This window comes from Ambystoma mexicanum, chromosome 6q (assembly GCF_040938575.1).
Source record: "Ambystoma mexicanum isolate Mex_15411 chromosome 6q, UKY_AmexF1_1, whole genome shotgun sequence".
NCBI classification, from domain to species: Eukaryota; Metazoa; Chordata; class Amphibia; order Caudata; family Ambystomatidae; genus Ambystoma; species Ambystoma mexicanum.
Genome location: NC_090937.1, coordinates 776,533,633 through 776,552,692, shown reverse-complemented (window position 1 = coordinate 776,552,692; position 19,060 = coordinate 776,533,633). Strand labels below are relative to the sequence as shown.

The 19,060-nt window shown below is 43.0% G+C and overlaps 1 protein-coding gene across 1 annotated transcript in view; it reads left to right on the top strand.

Moving 5' to 3' along the window:
* The window catches only part of LOC138516297 (fibrinogen alpha chain-like), a 57,796-nt gene that overhangs the window by 34,039 nt on the left and 4,697 nt on the right, over positions 1-19,060 (top strand). The window contains exon 4 of the mRNA XM_069631310.1: positions 8,088-8,233. Within this exon, the coding sequence (XP_069487411.1) occupies positions 8,088-8,233 (146 nt within the window). The remainder of the gene's footprint in view (positions 1-8,087; positions 8,234-19,060) is intronic.

Here is a 19,060-nt window from a genome sequence, read left to right as displayed (position 1 = left end):
GTTTACATACGCAAGGTCGTGGATAGTTGGTTAGTTGCAACACAGCAAAAATAGAATGATAAACCAATGATAAAAGGGACTGTTCAGTCAAGATTGTATGAAAATATCGACTTTATTATTACTACAACAGTTCTAGCACACTAAAATTACACCCCCCACTGTGAAGGAACGCAGAGGACAGACAGTTTCACAAAGGAAAGGGATGTACTCTGGATACTGACAGAAGGGTAATTGGTAAAGCAATCAGTCTTACTGTTCAAGATTATTTGGTTTCAGCACTAAAGGGGAAAAGGGTTGTGACTGTCTCTAGGGAACTTCGGAGAAGGACCAGAAGGACAGAACCACAATGTACCTGGTGTTGAAGAAGTTCTTGGTGCTCTACAGTGTCGAGGCAGTTCCAGGGCACTTTGCATCCCATCAGACGGAGTTAGCGGTGGGAGATAGCTGCGGGTACCAGGCGGAAGGCAGTTCGGCAAGCGAGGCTGGATGGACATTTGCAGGCTGTCGGGCACGGCGGCTCAGGGTGAAGAATCGTTTTCTCTGTGCTGGTTGGCGGATCTGGAATGCTGGTCGAGGCGACCCGGACGGCTCTGGTGACTGCAGAGTGACAACAGTCAGTAGTGCAGGCGGATGCAGTTAGAGGAGTTGACAGTCTCGAAATTGTCCCTAAAAAGATGGATGCTGGATGATGCTTGTGTGGCACTCCTCTTAGCTTCTTTGCAGGCTTGTGTCCTTTCAAGGCGGACGGCCCAAAGCTCAGGAGGGTGTTAGCAGGCAACAGCCTTGTCCTTTGTCCAGAGAATCTCTGGCACTTCCCACCTAGGAAGCTTGCTGTCAGAACCTAGCAGGGCATTCTGTGTGCTGGCTGGGTACCGGTTCTGGAGCTGCTGGACGGATCCTCTGAGTCTGGTATCTCCCTCTGTTCCCTGGGAGATGCTTAGGGGAGGGATCTTGCTTCCCTCTTGGAACACCTGGCCTTCCTTCACTGGTGGAAGATGTAAGGTAGACTTTACCTTCAGCTCGGGTCCAAATGAGTCCTTCTTCTTACTCCTTGCAAAGTCTCCAGATGATCTGCTAAGTAAGGGGTTCAGCCCTTTTTTTAAAGCCAAATGGGCCCCAGCGATTGGTGTAGGCTTAGCCCACCCTAATGAACCAATCCTGGATCCCCACCAACAATCTTCTGTTATGCATGAGGCCAGGACCAGAGTACTCTGCAACAGGACAGATAAGGGGCTGATAACATATACCTAAGTCCCACCCATCTTCCTGTCGGTTGTAAATCAAAGTGTCTCTCTGGTTAACTGATCCCTCTGTAACTCTTTATTAAAGCGCAGGTTTTACCTTGAAATATGTTCTGGGAGCAGACTTCCTGTCTCCTCCAAACCGCATTCTTCTCCCCTCTGAAAGGGGTCAGCTCTGCAGGGGTTTGCCGACGGTAAAAAGTGGACCTAGACATGCATTTCACTGCCTTTCATACAGAGGGGTGGGGGAACTAGCTTCAAGTGGACACATTGCACACCAAAGTGGAATTAGTGCCACCTTCCTGTTGTCTCTTCAGCAACCAAGATCCTCAGTAGGCTTGCTTCAATTATCTCTCATTAGTATGTACTGTCACCAGCTTGAGAACAAAGGAATTCAGATCCTTGGAGCCTTTGATATTTTAATTAGGCTGCTCATGGCTGGAGCAAGGTGTGCCTTATGTGAATATGATGGGAAGACGGCGCCTGTAGGCTGTGTCTTCCCAAAGTACAGGTGACTATGTGTTTGGTGCAGGAAGCAGATGAAATGGGTGCGGAATGGCCACACTCATTTCTCTGAGGTTGGTCTCCCATCATTCATTTCTCATTTATCAAAAAAGCCCAGGCGAGCGCACTCTCCCTGTGCGGATGGTCGAATTCCTCACACCCATGCCTCTGCAAACAGCATGCGAAGGCACACAGGTGTCGTCTGATTGCTTCTCTCATGCCTCTGCTAGCAGCATGCAATGGCACACAGCCCTCCCCTGACTGCCCCACCCAAGCCTCTGCCAGCAGCATGCATTTGCACACATGTGTTCTCTGCCCACCTCTCCTACACCTCTGCTAGCAGCATGCAGTGGCTCAGAGCTCTCCTATACTACACCACGCATGTCTCTGCTCGCCCCCTCAGATCCATCACTTTGCTGTCACAGACAAGTAGAGCTCTGAGGTCAAGAGAGCCAGCAAGTGTACACAATGAGAATGTTTTTCGGTCCAGAGTACAGCATCTCAGGGAGACTTGCTTTCTCGTGGAGAGGTGCACTCACCCCACCATGGTTGGGTTCATTGGAGAAATTATCCCATTTCTTTCATTAAGAAACAGAACAGCTTAATAAAGTGCAAGTGCATTCCCAATTTTCAGGCTGAGAACAGCAAATCCTTGAATTCCGCCCAAATTGAAAGCACAGTCAGGCCTTTGACTATGAAGATGATCATCAAAGCCTTCGATCGGAGCCTGCTCATCAAATCCCCAACGAGCTTCACAATGTGTACAACGTTACCACAAAAGGACCAGGATCAGCTTGAAGAAGGAGGATTTCACTCATGCCCCCACAAGCAGTGACTGTTTGGGCCAGGATCCAATTGAAGGCAATCGGCTTGGTGCTAAGTTCGGTCAATGGAAGGCGGCAAACACATAGCTATGGCCAGACTGGTGGGAGGAGCAGTGCTGGAAAATGGTCTACGGCCAGGAAGCCCCAGTGGAGGTGGATGAACACGGGGATTATTGAAACAGAAAACATAACCAAGCAGCTGGGCCCACCACAGGACGACAAAGGTGCAGGGACCCAGAAATATCTCATATAATGATACCAGAGCTTACTAGGGAATGATTTTGTTGCACTGCCCATAGGATGTCTTAAGGATCAGGAAAGGGGACTCACCTGTGGTAAGAGCTCTGAGGCTTTTCTTCTTGTACGCGCACCCTTAGTAAAGACAGAGCCATAGAGAAGATATATTGCTGTCATATCCCAAACGGGATCCTGCTATTTCCATTTCTGGAATAATATTACAAACACCCATTTCTCTTTGGAGGTGCGGTTTCTTGGAGCAAGGAGAATTTAGGAAAGCCTGTTGCTCAGCATTGGGCACTGGAAGGGTGCTACATATTCCCTTATACCTCAGGTCTGGATGATCTCTCTAGTGTGGCACAAGATGACACAGCTTCTCCCCTACGATTTATGCAGTTAAACAATATATATATATATATATATATATATATATATATATATATATATATATATATATATATATATATTCACTAACAAAAAACGTTGTTAAAAGGGACGTTATGGTTAAGTTGCACTAATAAAAACCTATAAAATTCAATGGAAAAACGTTGTTGCAGGGACGTTATGGTTACAGGTAAAACCGAAAAACTCAGAAATTCGCCTGTTAGGGTAAGCTAAGCAACCATAACTAGCGCCAGCACTGTGCTCTGCGAAGACTAACACCTGTCTGGATGGATCACTACCTCATCTCGCTTGATATCAATATTAATAACCCATTGCCTAAAAAACCTCCTCCTGCACCCACCTGCCCAACAAGGAATAAGCGTAACATTACAGCCAAAGCGCTCATACCCCTGGTACTCCCTGCGCTCAACGCATTACCAGCCACAGCTGATTTGAACCTGTTGGTCAACACCTACAATGAATCCATGTCCAAAGCGATTGACATTGTTGCCCCATTAAAAATGCGCAAAGGGAAACCCAAAGCACTCCTGAACTCTTGGTACACCCCGGAACTCAAACTACTCAGACAAAGAAAAAGCAAACTCGAAACACTGTGGAAAACAGCTCCCTCCTCAGAAAATAGAACTAACCTGACCAATATCACCTCTGTCTATAAAACTGGGATAATACGTGCCAAAAAAGAAACCTTCAACTCCAGGATTACCAAAGCAGGATCTAGTACTAGAGAACTATTCAACATCTTAAAAGAACTTGAAAACCCCATTCCTCCCACGGATACATGTACCAAGGATAAACCCTGGTGCACGGCCATCCAGAATGCTCTCGCCAACAAAATCACTGGGCTCCAAACTAAAATTGAAAACAAACGACAACAACTCTCCAATAGCCCAATCGCCAATCTGACCTTACAATCACCCTCTGACACCAATTCAGGTTTTACTTTCAAAAAGGTAACGGTACCCGAAGTACAAAAAATTATAGCCTCCCTGAAACCTTCAAACTGCAAAGGGGATAGTTGCCCCGCACAAATCATAAAAGATGCAGCCAGGGATCTATCCCCCTTCATTACCAAGCTAATAAACCTGTCCTTCTCCAGCAATGCAGTCCCAAGTAACTTAAAACAATCTTGGGTCCTCCCACTCTTAAAAAAGCAACCTCTTGGCCCGGCTATACCTACTAACTATAGACCTACCACCACTGTCCCGTTCTTACTAAAAATCCTTGATAGAGTCGCCTATTTACAAATTCAGGACCATCTAGAATCCAACCAATTATTAGGAATCCGTCAGTCTGGCTTTCGACCTCAACATGGAACAGAAACGGCCCTTGTTGATCTTAAAAGTCAGATCGACGAACTCAAAGATAAAGGTAAGGCTGCCCTCCTTCTCTTGGACCTCTCTGCAGCCTTTGACCTGGTCCACCACAAAATCCTATGTAACCACCTGTGATTGGCTGCACACTTCTCCCACTCAGCGGTCACATGGATCCAATCTTTCCTGGCTACCAGGACCATGCATGTTTTTTCACCACTAGCAGCGGCCGACCCAATACCCATCACATGCAATGTCCCACAAGGTTCATGTGTCTCACTTACTTTGTATAACATATTTACAAAGCCCCTCTTTGACAAACTGGTCCATCTGGGTGTCACCTATACCAACTATGCTGATGACACCCAGATACTCCTAACCCTATCAGGCAATTACAACTCTGATGTCGACCGAATCAATGAAGTCTTCACCATCATTCAGGCATGGATGGCCACACATGGCCTCTGCCTGAATGATGATAAGACAGAAGCTCCTGGTCGGCTCCTCCACCACCCTCTCGAAACTCGGCCCCAACTACATCAGCATTACTATCGATGGAAATAGCATACCCATTCCAAAAGTGTAAAAACCCTTGGTTTCCATCTAGATACCAATACCAACCTCTCTAAACAAATCAATATGACCGCTTCAGCCACTGCCTATACAGGTAAATTGATAAGGGCTTGCAGACCTCTACTATCCACTAGCAGCTGCTTTATATTAGCCAGAGCACTCATACAGTCCAAACTGGACCACTGCAACGGCTTATATGCAGGCACAAACAAATCCATCATTAATAAATTGCAGGTCCTCCAAAATAACTCACTCCGAGCTGCGCTTAATATCCCCAGAAGAGAGCACATCTCTGCTATCAGAAGATCATGTAAATGGCTATCCATCGAACATAAAATTGACCTAAAAACCTTATGCCTCTCCTACAAAGCCTTGAACCACCTTGCACCTCCCTATCCAACTAACAAATTCGCCTTGAAACCTAATATCAGAATTACCAGATCCACCAACACACTATGTCTGATGGTGCACAAATACACCCTAAAACGAGCCGGAGGAACCAGCTTCCCGGTTCTTGCCACCCAACTATGGAATACACTTTCACTGGACATCAAAACCATCTCCACCTTTCAACCATTCAAAACCCAGGTTATCACTTGGCTATTGAATAAAAACTCACCCCACTACAGGTGACTCAGGACACCTCACACACCTACCCTTCCCAGCTCTCACTCACTAACCCCATTTATCTGCGGGCACCAGCCTCTGTATCATTCTTGTGAATAGATTATTGCCATTATATATCTCCTAGGCAAACTGTAAATGTATAAAAAACTGTAGTTGTAAATTGTATAACTGTACTATATGTTTAACTTGTACTCTGTAACCATATTCTTGTGCGCCCATATACCCCTGGGTCAGGAGCGCTTTACAAATAAATTAAATAAACAAACCCATGACATCAAAGATGACATTACAAATGCCAGTGGTGACATCACTGGTGATATCACATGTCTGGCTCCTTCTTTTTTTGTTCACTGACATATGTAGGGCAGGTGGTTTTCTTCACAGAGAGTTAAGAAGTAAACATTGAAAAGGTACTATGTTTGCAGACCTTACCTTTGTCATATGTTCTTACACTAACTACCTGGCCTGCTGCCTCCCTCAGCACAAACGGCACTGAAAATCGTGTTACATGGTTTTCATTTGTATCTCCACAATCAACAACATTAATGTTGTCCTGATTGAGAGTCACCAAAGTCTCACACACACAAACAAACCAAAAGCAATCACTTCATTGTAGGTGCTCCATACCTGTACAAACCAACATGATACACTCTACACATAACTCCCACCGGACTCGTGTTTTCCATTCACTGTCAAGTAATGTATGTGCAATTCACCCACAAAGCATACGCTGTGGATCGTACAACACATACATAAGCTCACCCTCTGCATTTAGGTAGACAAATATACCGTGTACCACAGTCTGTGCGTGCACTCCACACCTAGAAAGCTTATTGGCAATCCCGTGTCCTCCACAGTCCTAAATATACGGTGGCCATGTGCAAAAGGGGGCGTATGTTACACGTACAACCCTGCAACTATCGCTATGTCCGCTGACTTTTCCAGGTGTCCGTGCGCGGGAGTAGGGGAATAAATGTCAACCACGGTAGGGGATGTCCTTTGTCATGGTGGCTCTAAAAAAAGAATTTATTTTTTATTTTTTAAAACTGCTTCCACAGTAATAACTCTTTTTTCAGGCATTTATAATTGTTTTTATTTGGTGCACTGTGCCTCACATTCTTACAATAGCGTCTACAGTGCAGCCTGTAGATTGGAAAACCAAATGTCATTGCCACTGGGCGACAATGAAATGCCATTTCCATTGAGAAGGTGCACATATCGATAACAAATGTTTTCATTGTCACAGGAGTACATCCCAGCAGCTTGCAAAAAAGTTACACATGCTTCTGTTGATTAGACGCCTTCCCACCTCTGGCTGCCGACAACATTCATTGAGATAGTTATATACTGAACTTGGTGGTATATATGAGAAAAGCACCTTTGCAGTGGCAAAAATGTGCTGCACTTCTTTCATTATCCTTTTGAGTTGATGGTACACACTTGCACACGCTTTGGAACTCAAAGGCAATGCTCCATAGTGCAGTACCACAACGTGTACAGTACCTAAAGTGGCAATTCATTGACATTCTGCAAGCAAATGGTCAAAAGTACAGACATGCGTTACCCTAAAATACCCATAGCAAACTGTGGCTTTTTACTGAAATTTTCACAGAATGTGTTCTGAATATATGTGTTTTTAACCCCCATGTTTTTAAAATGTTCTCGAAGGTGAACCCCCTATACCCTCCATAAACCTCCATAGGTAGGTTTGGGCTCCCTTGCTACTTACGCTTGGTCGCCCCGCATACACAGGAAAAACATCTACACACCTCCAATAAAAAAAATGAATATACAGCCACCACTCCGTTTCATGAATGCATCTTACACGCAATATGCACCAGCTCAGATTAAACACATGCATTGGGGCTCGAGGGCATGAATACCCCCTTTGAGTAGCGCCTTTCATAGAGGACGAAGGCTGAGGCAGGTGAAGCAGATCTGAATGCATGCGTCAGTGAAGTACGTGACACAAACTCTGCCCATGCCTCTTCAGACGTCATTTGCAGCCGGAGCGCAAGGCAGGCTTCACGTATCTTTGCGCTCAGGTAGCACACATTGCAGGTGTGAAAAAGCCAATAAGGATTTGCTTTAGGTGCTACATTCCTAAATGTATTCGCATACGTTGGAAAACTGAATTGTGAATTGTCACCTCTGTGCGGAATACAGTGGGCCGATTCACGATGGGAAAAGCCCCTTAACACATTATGGGTTCTGTCCTAGTCACGGTACGCTAATGTTATACCAAACTATAGAGGCAAGGTTTACCCTATCCATCATCTGCCAGCCAGTCAGAATCATGTCACATGACAGAGGTGTAATTCCCAGTCCACACTCAATGACACTTTTCTCTCTCTTTCCTACCATAGCCGGGGAAGGCTTGTATGACCAGGTCTCTGAGGATTTGAGGAGGAGAATTGCCAACCTGAAGATCAGAGTCGTCAACCAGCTGACCACGATCAAATCTTTGGAAAACAGCATCCGTGATCAGGTGCAGACCATGAAGCGCCTGGAGGTGAGTGATGGGGGGTTAATGGGAGTTACAAAAAGAACCTCACTGCAGAACATAGCAGGCCCTCATGGTGGCAAGAGGTTTAAAGACAGGGGGCATATGGGATGTGAAGAAGAACGCACAGCTTCTGGGTGTGGTTTGGTTATTTACCCACCCATTGACTGCCCTTGGCCATGCTAATCCCTATAGCCATTCCCGTTCATTACCTTGCCCCAAGGGCAGGGGTCCCGGAGTGCTGATGCCTGCCAGAAAAGTAGGTTGGACCTTGAGAAAGAGGGTAGGCCTAGCCCTGCTACTAAAGTGGTGTGGCTAACGTCAGAGTTGTGCTATTTATTTCTTGGTGATTCATACCACTTGGAACATGAGACAAGGCCCTGCAGAGCAACGGAAGGGAACACGGAAGGCCAGGGGTAGTGGGGGTAGTGGGATAGGGTAATGGCTGGGGCATCCTTCACTGGTAGGTGACTGTAACATTCATTTTGCCTAATTAGTAGATATTTATTAAGTAATTCACTCAAAATGTATGCCCAAGCTTGTTGGAACAGGACAGCTTTCAGAGGCTCCGTAGGTTTGTATTGATGCATTTGCAGAGATGGGCTGGTCCATTGCTTTGGGCCTTGCACGTTTAGTATTTTATCAACCATTGTTGGACCTTTCAGGGCAACGTTTTCTTTTGTTTTCTGACCTTTGATTGCCTGTATAGATATTTCCATTAGAAATGTATGGGTCCTTTGGCCCAGTAGGCATTGACTCGATTTCTGGGAGTGATCTGGGGTTATTCCATCCAGTAGTTGTTCAAATATATGACGGAGAATGGGCACCCACTTCTCCCAAAAGTATAGCTACATCTCCCATGGCGCTTTGCAGCAGAGATTCTGTTCAGAAATTAAAAAGCTGCTTTTTTATGCATAATGCGAGAGATAACCAGGGTTATAAGGGTTATACCTGGTTTGTAATAAAAGTGGGGTGCCTAGTGCAGGATGTGCTATATACCCACCCTAGATTAATCACTAACACTTGTTGCTTAAATACTGGTCTATAAGATACAGATCAGTGTAAGGCTGCTGTACAGGTAGAAAAGGTGGGTTACCCCAACCCACCGGTAAGAAATAAAGTGTGCCTGTTTTTCTCCTCTTCCGCGCTCTGCAATCTACTTGGGAAAGTGAACCAAAGAATAATACTGCTATATTGTTTGCCAGTGTTCAGTGCTGTGATTTATTAGTCAAATAACATAACAGAAACACACATGTCCCAAATTCAGAGGTAATGTGTCAAAAAATATATAATCAAACTCTGCAGTACACTAAGTTGTCTGGAAAGCTTACACAAAATTGGTGCAGTAGGCCCAGTGTGTTAAGGATTGCAATCGGGTGTCACACACCGGACCAGGACTCTTGCCCTGGTCCTCTTAGCCTAGGAGGTAGCGCTCAATTAGAATACTTTTTCTTTATTTTCTATGAATTCGAATTGAGCTGGCACCCAATCCGTCTCACACCCCCTTTTGCAAATACCCCGGGTCGCAATGGCCCATGAACCAGGCCGGTGGGTGGTAATACAATATTTATTTATTTTAAATTCAAAGAAAATCACACAGTTTGAATATTTGGCAGCAATCACCAATGGGGTGATAGTTACAATGTAAACTAATGAAATACACTTGGTTGATCTTCTACAAGAACATATCCAAAGCACAAATGAATAGGAGCACTTTTTCTATTTGGGTAGATAGCATCCAAGTTAAAATTTCCCCCTGAAATGCTCCCTCAATTTTGAATGGATATAAAGGAGCAGCATGGAGTCAGGGATATTAGGCAGCAAACAGAATCAAAATCCGACGTTCCCCCACAAAATAAGAGGCAAAAACCCTTTGCAATTGCATAAAATGGCACTCGGAATTGGTAAATAATTTTAAACATGCAGTTGAATAAATGAGGTAAATATGATTTATCACAGTAACAGGGATGTAATATCAATAGCAACTACAAAGCAAGGTATCAACAAAAGGCATACAGTTCAAAAAGCAACTTGAGAGTAAAAACACAGTGCAGCCAAATTCAAACATTGAAAAGTTGAATTTTTCTCTTTTGCAGTTTTAAATGTCAAAACTTTTTTTTTTTAAACCAGGTGAAATAGACAGAATCAGAATATGGTTTTTAGGCTGGAGGTAGATGCACAACACAGGGATAATATAGAAGTGAAAGAGTGACTCTAGATGAAGAATTGGATGAGATTTTCAATATGGAAGGAGATTCGGTTTTGGGAAAATAAAGCAGTTAAAAGAGAAAATCGGTTGGGAAAGGAAAGGACAAGTTTTACTTATAATAGATTATCAAGGCTAGATTGTTAAAGAAAGACACAGTACGCTCCAAGGTTAATTTGCAACTTAACCTTTTCACCCCGCGACAGCTCTATGTGGGAATTACTTAAATTATTAAAAATATGACTAAGGATCTATGCAAGACAAAAATGAATGGAAGAATTGCGCTAACACTAGAAAAGCAAAGAAAAAATGCACAGTGAATTCAATCTCATCTTAACCAAGTTATTCGGGTATGGATGGGTTTACTTAGAGAGTAGGACAATGACAAGGTATCAAGATAGGGTAGGCTTTGTGTTGTTATGGGATGGGGAAATACTCACAATCAGCGCTTAAATTGGGGATTTGGAACAGCCAACCGGGTTCTGGACTCAAAGGCTTTGGTCACGGCACGGTGGACTCTCCTGGCAAAAGACAGAACCGGATAGGTCAGCCCATGTTGATCACCTCCTCAAGGAGGACCCAATTTATGGGGTTGTGTTTTTATGAGGCGCAAAGCCATCCCACGGTCATTTTTGCCAAAAATCAATTTAGACACAAATCGCTTTTTACAGTTGTGGCACTTTTGAAATTACATAGGCAGATTGCATATTTCAGACAGAACATGGTAGTCAAACTCCCAAGTTTGTAGGACTTTGTATCGCCCTTCTAATAATGTTTGCACTTTTTAGTGGGAACCGCTTCACCCAACATCCCACAATTTTGTGTACATATCATCATAGAGCATATTTCCATACATTTTTAACATTCCACCATATGTACTTTTCCCATGATTCACATTTTCCTGGTGTTTCGATCCCATACATGCTATGGACAGCCACGATATCTTGTTTTAAAGTCACAAAAATTACCCTTAAATTGTAAAGCTTTTACATTACTGCGTTGCCCGGTTATAGAAATAACAGTCTTACAGTTTATTAATAAAACAGTCTTTAAAGCCAGATCGGCTGGCCCTTTGTCCTCCAAATATGGTCATGTCTTTCCAGGTTATCACCAAATGTCAGTTTAGCTGAGAGCTGCCATGGAGTTTCTCAGTTTGAGTGAATGGTAGGTGTCACTTCCAAAAGTAACACATAGGTGTCCCAGAACCTATCGTCTCAAGCTGGAGCACAGACACAAGTTGAAGAGCATGTGAGATGCATCCTCCTGGCCATTCAAAGTTTCCAAGGGCAGAAAGTAAAATGTATGTGTCCCAGAAATTTATTGGGTGCTCCTTTGGGGGGGAGGCCACTCCTGTTGCCAGCACACAATTGTCCCTTGAAGCCATGGAGGAAACCTGTTTGGCTGGTTCCCCAGTGCAGCCAATGCATTTATTTACTTACTTATTTATTTAGTTTTCCTGAGCCCAAAAGGTAAGGCTGTTAGAATAAAACATCATATTATATTTTAACCAAACCCCCCTTACATTTCTGGGCAAGGACAGGGCATTATTCAACATTACACTTTTAAAACAGATATTTTTCTTGTTCGCAAAAGCCCATTTTGACACATGGTGAATTGTGCTGGGATGTCCCTTTCAAATTCTGTTTTCTCTTCCCTCTGGATTCCAAACATTGTTTGCAGCCCCTGTCAGTTTCTCTTACACAGCATTCTGTTCAAGGCATAGGTCCACTGAAATTGACATATGCACAGAGAGCTAGGGTTTCTTTTGAGCATTTATTTTGGACATTTTGTAGCATAAAAGTCAAGCATTTTTTTGTACGGCTGAGATTAAAGTTTCTGGTGATTTCCCAGATCATGCCTGACACAGCCTGTTATTCAGTGAGAGATGCTTTCTTTTGCTTAAGCACAACTGGAATCTGGCTGGGCATGTTTGGGCCTTACTGGATCAGAACTGTATATTGTTTAACAGATGAAAAGAGCATCAGGGCGCCATCATGTTAAATGTAAAATATTTCCTTTTTCAAAGGGAAATTTTTAGCTAGCAGCAAAGCAGCGCAGCTTTTCGATTCTCTTCTTCGGTGCGCGTGAGGAAACACACTGGCAGCCTTCCTCGGTGTGTTCCCGGTTTCCTCTTGCCCAATAGGTGCTTGGCAAGACAGTGCAGCCATCATTTTGTAGCCAGCGCAGCCATTCTGCTGGTAACTGCTGACGTGCAGCTTGGAGATGGAGGGGAATTCTGCTAAGTGGGTAAATGTATCCCACAGGTGAGTGGTACATTGTATTTTATAAGCAAACCTCTATTTTACTGGGAGCCATTCGGAGCTGGCATGATGTGGCCTTGTTTTTGTAGATTGAGGATCATGTGAGCCACAATATTTTGTAGTGGATCATCTGTAACAAATGATGTCTCAGTACTGGATGCAACTGCGTCGTTTGTGTACTAAGGACCGATTACTATTGCTGTGGGGAAATGGTCAGGCTTGCACAAGGTTGAAGCCTGGACAATTACACATGGGCAAGAAGGGCAGCTACCAATCACGACACAGTAGAATCTTCTGTGCTTAGGGGAGGGTGTAGCCAGCAGGCATATCCTACCTAGCAGATAGTGCACCCACAAGAACTAATTATATATATATATATGTATATATATATATATATATATAGAGAGAGAGAGAGAGAGAGAGAGAGATACACAGAGAGAGAAAGAGAGAGGGAGAAAGGAGGAGCCGCCGCAGCAGCGAAGACTGCACCCCGAGTCAGTAATTGTCCCGTATAATCAAGAAAAAAATAATAATGAAACTTGGAGTCTCATGACAACAAGTTTATTTTGGCTAAAACAAAAATTGCAGAAAGCACCAACAAACAGCAGAGGCAGGACACCAGTCAAACTTGTCCTGGAAGACGCGTTTCATGCTATACACAGTGTGTGTTCACTTACTGGGGACAGGACAGGAAGGGCTTAAATACATAGACATGGTCCTTTTTCTGTGTTGACAATCGACTAAACACCAATGCTAAACATATCACCAATGCAGCAGACATCTTGCAATGAAATCACTTAATGGGATCTCAAATCAGAAAAAAAACAAACGTGCCGAATTATACACATTGGAACAGCAGTCTGCCAAAGCATTAAAAACAAGTGTGGCAACAAGATAAAAACACAAAAGCAAAGGGAAGAAGGGTAGGACATGCAAGGTTAGCCGGAGGAGGCCCACAGTGTGTGCACTGAATCCTGACAGTGTAGTTCTCCATAGGTTGCGTCACCAAGTCAGTCACAACAGACATGCAGCACCTATAAAGTGCTGAGTGCAAATGGGATCTGAAAAGTATAAACAATGTAACGTAAAACATGAAGTAATACATGGTGAAAATGAGATGCCAGTACAAGAGACTAAGATAAAAACCTGCATGCAACCCACAGTGATACTATGGAGTGAAAAGTAGCGCTACTTAGTCGGGTGTGGATGCAACTTTTAAAATAATCATAGGATGCCATCAAATTTAAAGTCCCAGAAAAGGCCAGAGTAACAAGTACATGTTTTCAACCAAATGGAGCAAGAAACCTCAACCTCCTTAAAGTGCAACTGCCGTGCAATCTGTACAAAAGAGAGTCTATAAAGTGCTAATGCAAAAGGGCAAATGATAAATTATCACGATGTTGAACTACATGCATAATACAGACGGCAATAAAGTGCAATTGCTAGCAGCTCTGATGAATACATATGCAAACACAGACCAAAATGGTACAGCATGTGGTGCAAAACAGAAGGGTAAAGTGCAAGTGCATCAATGATATTGCATGATAGAACCCCCCAAATAAAATTAAAACAGACAGACAAGAATTGCGAATGTAGTTTGCCAGGAAAGGGAGACAAGGTCACATAATGTTCTTATGAACAATCCGTAATGGCATATAGATGGATGAAACCCCCAGCCTATACATGTCACAACTCAGAAATATACTGCCCTGTGTATTGCCTGCATAGAAGAAAAATCCTCACTCTCAACACCAACATGAGTATGCACAACCCTATGTCCTATGCAATACACAAAAATGCCCCTGCCAACATGACACAGTGGTCAGCCTACTGGAAGCAAATGATCAAAGAAACAGTGAATAGAACATATACATTACAGACAGCCTGACCCAAAAATTGTAAACCGGCATTTGATGAAAAACATGAAACACAATCAATTTGGATAATATGAAATTAAGCAAAAATAGTTGATGACAAAATTATGCGAAGTTACACTCTCCAAAAAGTGTACAATTACTCATCGACATTGTGACCATTAGGAACTTTAGTGTCAAAGTCAAGTATACATTTGGTTTCCAACTGTCGCAATTTCAGGACACGATCACCACCTCTTGGATGTCTACTAACATGTGTTACTGTGAAGAAGGTCAATAGTTGGAAATTATTCTCATGATGTTCCAGGAAATGTTTTGCAATCGGATACGATGTATCGGAATTTTCTATAGCCCTTAGGTGTTGAAGTATTCTCAACTTCAATTTGCAGGTGGTACTGCCCACATATCACTTCTGACACGGGCAGCAATGGACATAGACCACAAATGAGGTATCGCAGTTAATCAATTGTTTGATACTACACACTATGCTAGTAAAGGGATGAATGTAGGATTTTTGGACAAGAGCGTGAGCACAGAGCTTGCATTTCAAGCACTTGGTAAAACCTGAAGAAGACCCAGAAAACCAATTAGTAGCAAGAGGAGGTAGAAACCTAGATACCAGTATGTCCTTAAGAGACCGTGCCCGCTTGCAGGTGAGCACTGGACAAGTAGAAAGTGAAGAACATAAATCCTTATGCAAAGTGAGGACATGCAGGTGTTTTTGAATGATCTTTCTAACCCTCAAATAAGAACTGTCAAAAGTGATGATGAGGCGTGTATCTTCACTGGAAGTTGGTTTAGTGGGCTAATACAATGTAGCAGTACAACCCTCTGAAGGGTTCTTGCCTTGATATAAGCATTTTCAATGAGAATTTTCACATACCCTTGTGCCAAAAAGTCCGAAGCAGCCAGAGCACAGCTTCGATCAAATTGGGTAACATCTGCGAAAGTTCGGCGATAGCGAATGAACTCGCTATACTGAATACTCCATTTGCAGCTAGAAGGATGGTTACTCATAGCATGCAATATGTATATGTGGGAAAGTCCATTTGAGCCAAGCCACACATTCCACAACGCGACCTAGTGGCCATTGATTGTAGTTCACAGCCACAACAGCAAGGCATTGTGGGTATGCAAATTAGCTCAAATGCAAACCTTTTTCTCCAGGAAATTGTCTTTCTCTAAGAGGGCAGTGCTACTTTATACATAGCTTAATGAACCCAAGACAGACATTTGCAAGGCTGTCAGGACAACTACAAACCAGGTATAAAGTGTGCCTGTTTTTCTCCTCTTCTGCACTCTGAAAGTGAACCAAAGAATAATACTGCATTATTGTTGGCCAGTGTTCAGTGCTGTGATTTATTAGTCAAATAACATAACAGAAAATCTTCACACATGTCCCAAATTCAGTGGTGACCAATCACTGAATACCATATTGGAATACAGACAGATGGTTAATTTCAAAAGTGGGGGCAGAACCGCCATTTTGTGGAGTTTGTTCCACAAAAGGGATTGATCAAGGGAATCAGAAGCTTTAGCTAAGACTAAGAAACCTGCGTACACTACTCCACCTCTAAATCTCACATATTTATCTGTAATAGTAGCAAGGACAAATGCATGGTCAGCTGACATAACACCTGTTCTAAACCCTGCTTGATGAATAGGTAGTATATTATTTTCCAGTGCCCATTGCTCCAGCCTATTCCAAAGACAGCTGGCAAAGATCTCAGCCCTGCTATCCAACAAAGATATCAGGCGGTAGCAATGCTGGTCTCAATATGTGCACTTTTTAATAATAGACTTAATAAGACTCTTTGTCCAGGATAATGGAAGAATAAAAGAGGAAGCAATTTTATTAAACACTTTCACTAAAACCGGGGCCCATCATTCTGGGAACCACTTGTACATTTCTGGCCTGACGCCATCCGGGCCTGGAGCTTTGCCCTGCTTGGCACTTTTAATGGTCACCAATACCTCCTCAGATGAAAAAGTAATACTAGTGGTGTCCCTATCCGAGTTTTGAAATAAAAGAGGAAATGTGCTACTCAAGCAGATAATGACATTGGGCTAAATCCAGTTGCAATAAGATTCCAAAAACCTTTAACATTTCTATTGCATATAGTCACTTCCATACGCTATCACTGCAACTCAGTAAACAATGTTTTCATACATTCGAAAGCTTTTTATATTCACACTTAAGATTTAATATAACCCCTGCGGTTTAGATTTATTCCTAGTAGACCACAAATAGAATTTTGCTCTCTGACATTCGACGTTAAACCAGGAAGTATCTTGCCGTGCACCAATCCGGTGGGCAAAGGGGACAGAGGGCAAATACACACACATTTTAGTGATAGAGGCAATTCATTTCTCATATGCCACAAGAGTAGCCCCCCGATAACTCGTCATGAGTCTGTGCAAGCGTATTCGACCTTGCAATTTCTACACCTGCCAAAATGTCTTGTAGCTTATCTCTGGGCAACGTCTTCGAAATTCGAGGTGGAAATGATTCAGCAGAGTTGACGAGAGGGATTGTTCACAATGTTTACCGAAGCGTATTCCATAAAATAATTAAAGGATTGTGATTGCTTTCAGGGTGTTCATAGACCGCAAAGTCTAGCACTCTACAGAAAGAAAAACATTCCACCAAAAAATAATCAATCAAAGAATTCCTAGTGCCTGAGCTATAGGTAAATTCTGGAGGATCATCACCAGGACATCTTCCATTTACTCCCACAAGGGAATTATAAAGGAAAAAGTAGAGTCCCACACACATCTCCAGTGGACATATTTAAATTTCTCTTGGGAATACCACATGATGCTTCAAGAAAGAGCCTGTCAAGGTCATGGTCTATGGAACCACACAATTTAGCGTTAAAGTCGCCCTTGATGATTATGCTCAAATTATTTTAATTTAAAAGGAGATCCGCTAACTACCCATTAAATGTAAATATATTATTTAAGTCTTCCTTTGGATGCAAATAGACAGTACCTATCAAAAGCTTACTATCGGTTTTGTTGACACCATAAGTAGAAATGAGTAAGATTTGATAGGAAGGACTTAAAATGTGGACGGGCTTCCATTTAAGTGCTTTGCACACAATGGTGGCTAGAACCTTGCGTGGCTTGCCAAGCCCATCGCGGATAGGCGCGCAAGTGGCTATCCAATAATCAGGAAACAGGTCAAACAATTGGGAATCATCCGTCAACCAAGTTTTTTGTAGGCATATGTCTTTTTCGGCCTATTCAACCAATCCAGATTGTCCAGGTTATTACAAATACGAGCTACATTCCATCTAAGTAATTTCCCTGATGGTGTAAGAAAGCTAGACAAAACATGTGCCTTGTCGAACTCTTTACACCCGTGGGTGCTGTCAATACCAGGTTATCCTCAGTAATGCAGACACTTCCGATTGTGCAGCTCGAGACAGCTGCATCAATGGAATAAACTTGCTCCTTTGCTTGTTTTGATGTAATAAACTCCAGTGAGGATTGCTGAGCCAATCTCTTTTCTAATTCTTCTCTTGGCAAATCTATAATCAAATCATCCGATACATTCAGACCTGTACTTGCACACATCTTTATGCTACTTAATACCTCTGCAGGCTTTTTCAACACACACGAGGTATATCAGGTGTCATGAAGGTGGCATATGGGGGACCTTGCATTATTGTGGACCTTGATACCTTTGCTTGCCAGCACTTCTCTGCAGTTCCAAATGCATGAACAACTGCAGGTGGCATGCACCTTAGGATCCATTGCTTCCATTATTTGCACTAGTGGGACAGTTGTCGCTTGCATGCTAAAAGCCTCTAGCATGTGGGTCAAGGAATCAGTTATGTTCAAGCGCTTATCCCTATGTGCAGTGTCCTTTGCTCTTAGATTGTATAACATATGGAGGGAATTACTCATCTCCAAACAGACATTAGTTAAGCAATTAACACAGTCAACCAAAAAACCTGGATTGCTCAAAATCCTTTCTGGTCCGCAAGAGTTTGTAATATCCAACTTCGTATCTGCCGTTACTGGTGGGACAACTGTTTCAGAAATGTCAGACTCTCGTTTGATCCAGTTGAACATGAGATCTGACAACATAATTGTTCAAATCCACACAGAGGGAGACATTTGACAACACAGGCTGTAGAAAGACTTGCGTTGTTGACCTATTCTAAGATCCATTAAATGAAGTCCCAACTGGAGCAGCAAAATGGACGACTATAACATTAGAAATGCTGGGGATAGATTGAAAGGTTTTCTTAGTAACAGAGGCTCTAAGAGTAGAGGGATTAGATGCACCGTTGGTGTTGGGGGATGTTGCAGATGTGTCAGCCCTGAGGTAAACAGTGTGGTAATGCCGATTAATATCACCATACACATCCCCCATGCCTATCTCTCTTGACTGTCTGCGTACACAATTTTCATCATAGTGGCGATCAATAGAAGCATCCAAAGCCTCAAGAATGGCTCTATCCAATAGCTCGAAAGCCGGAGAAGA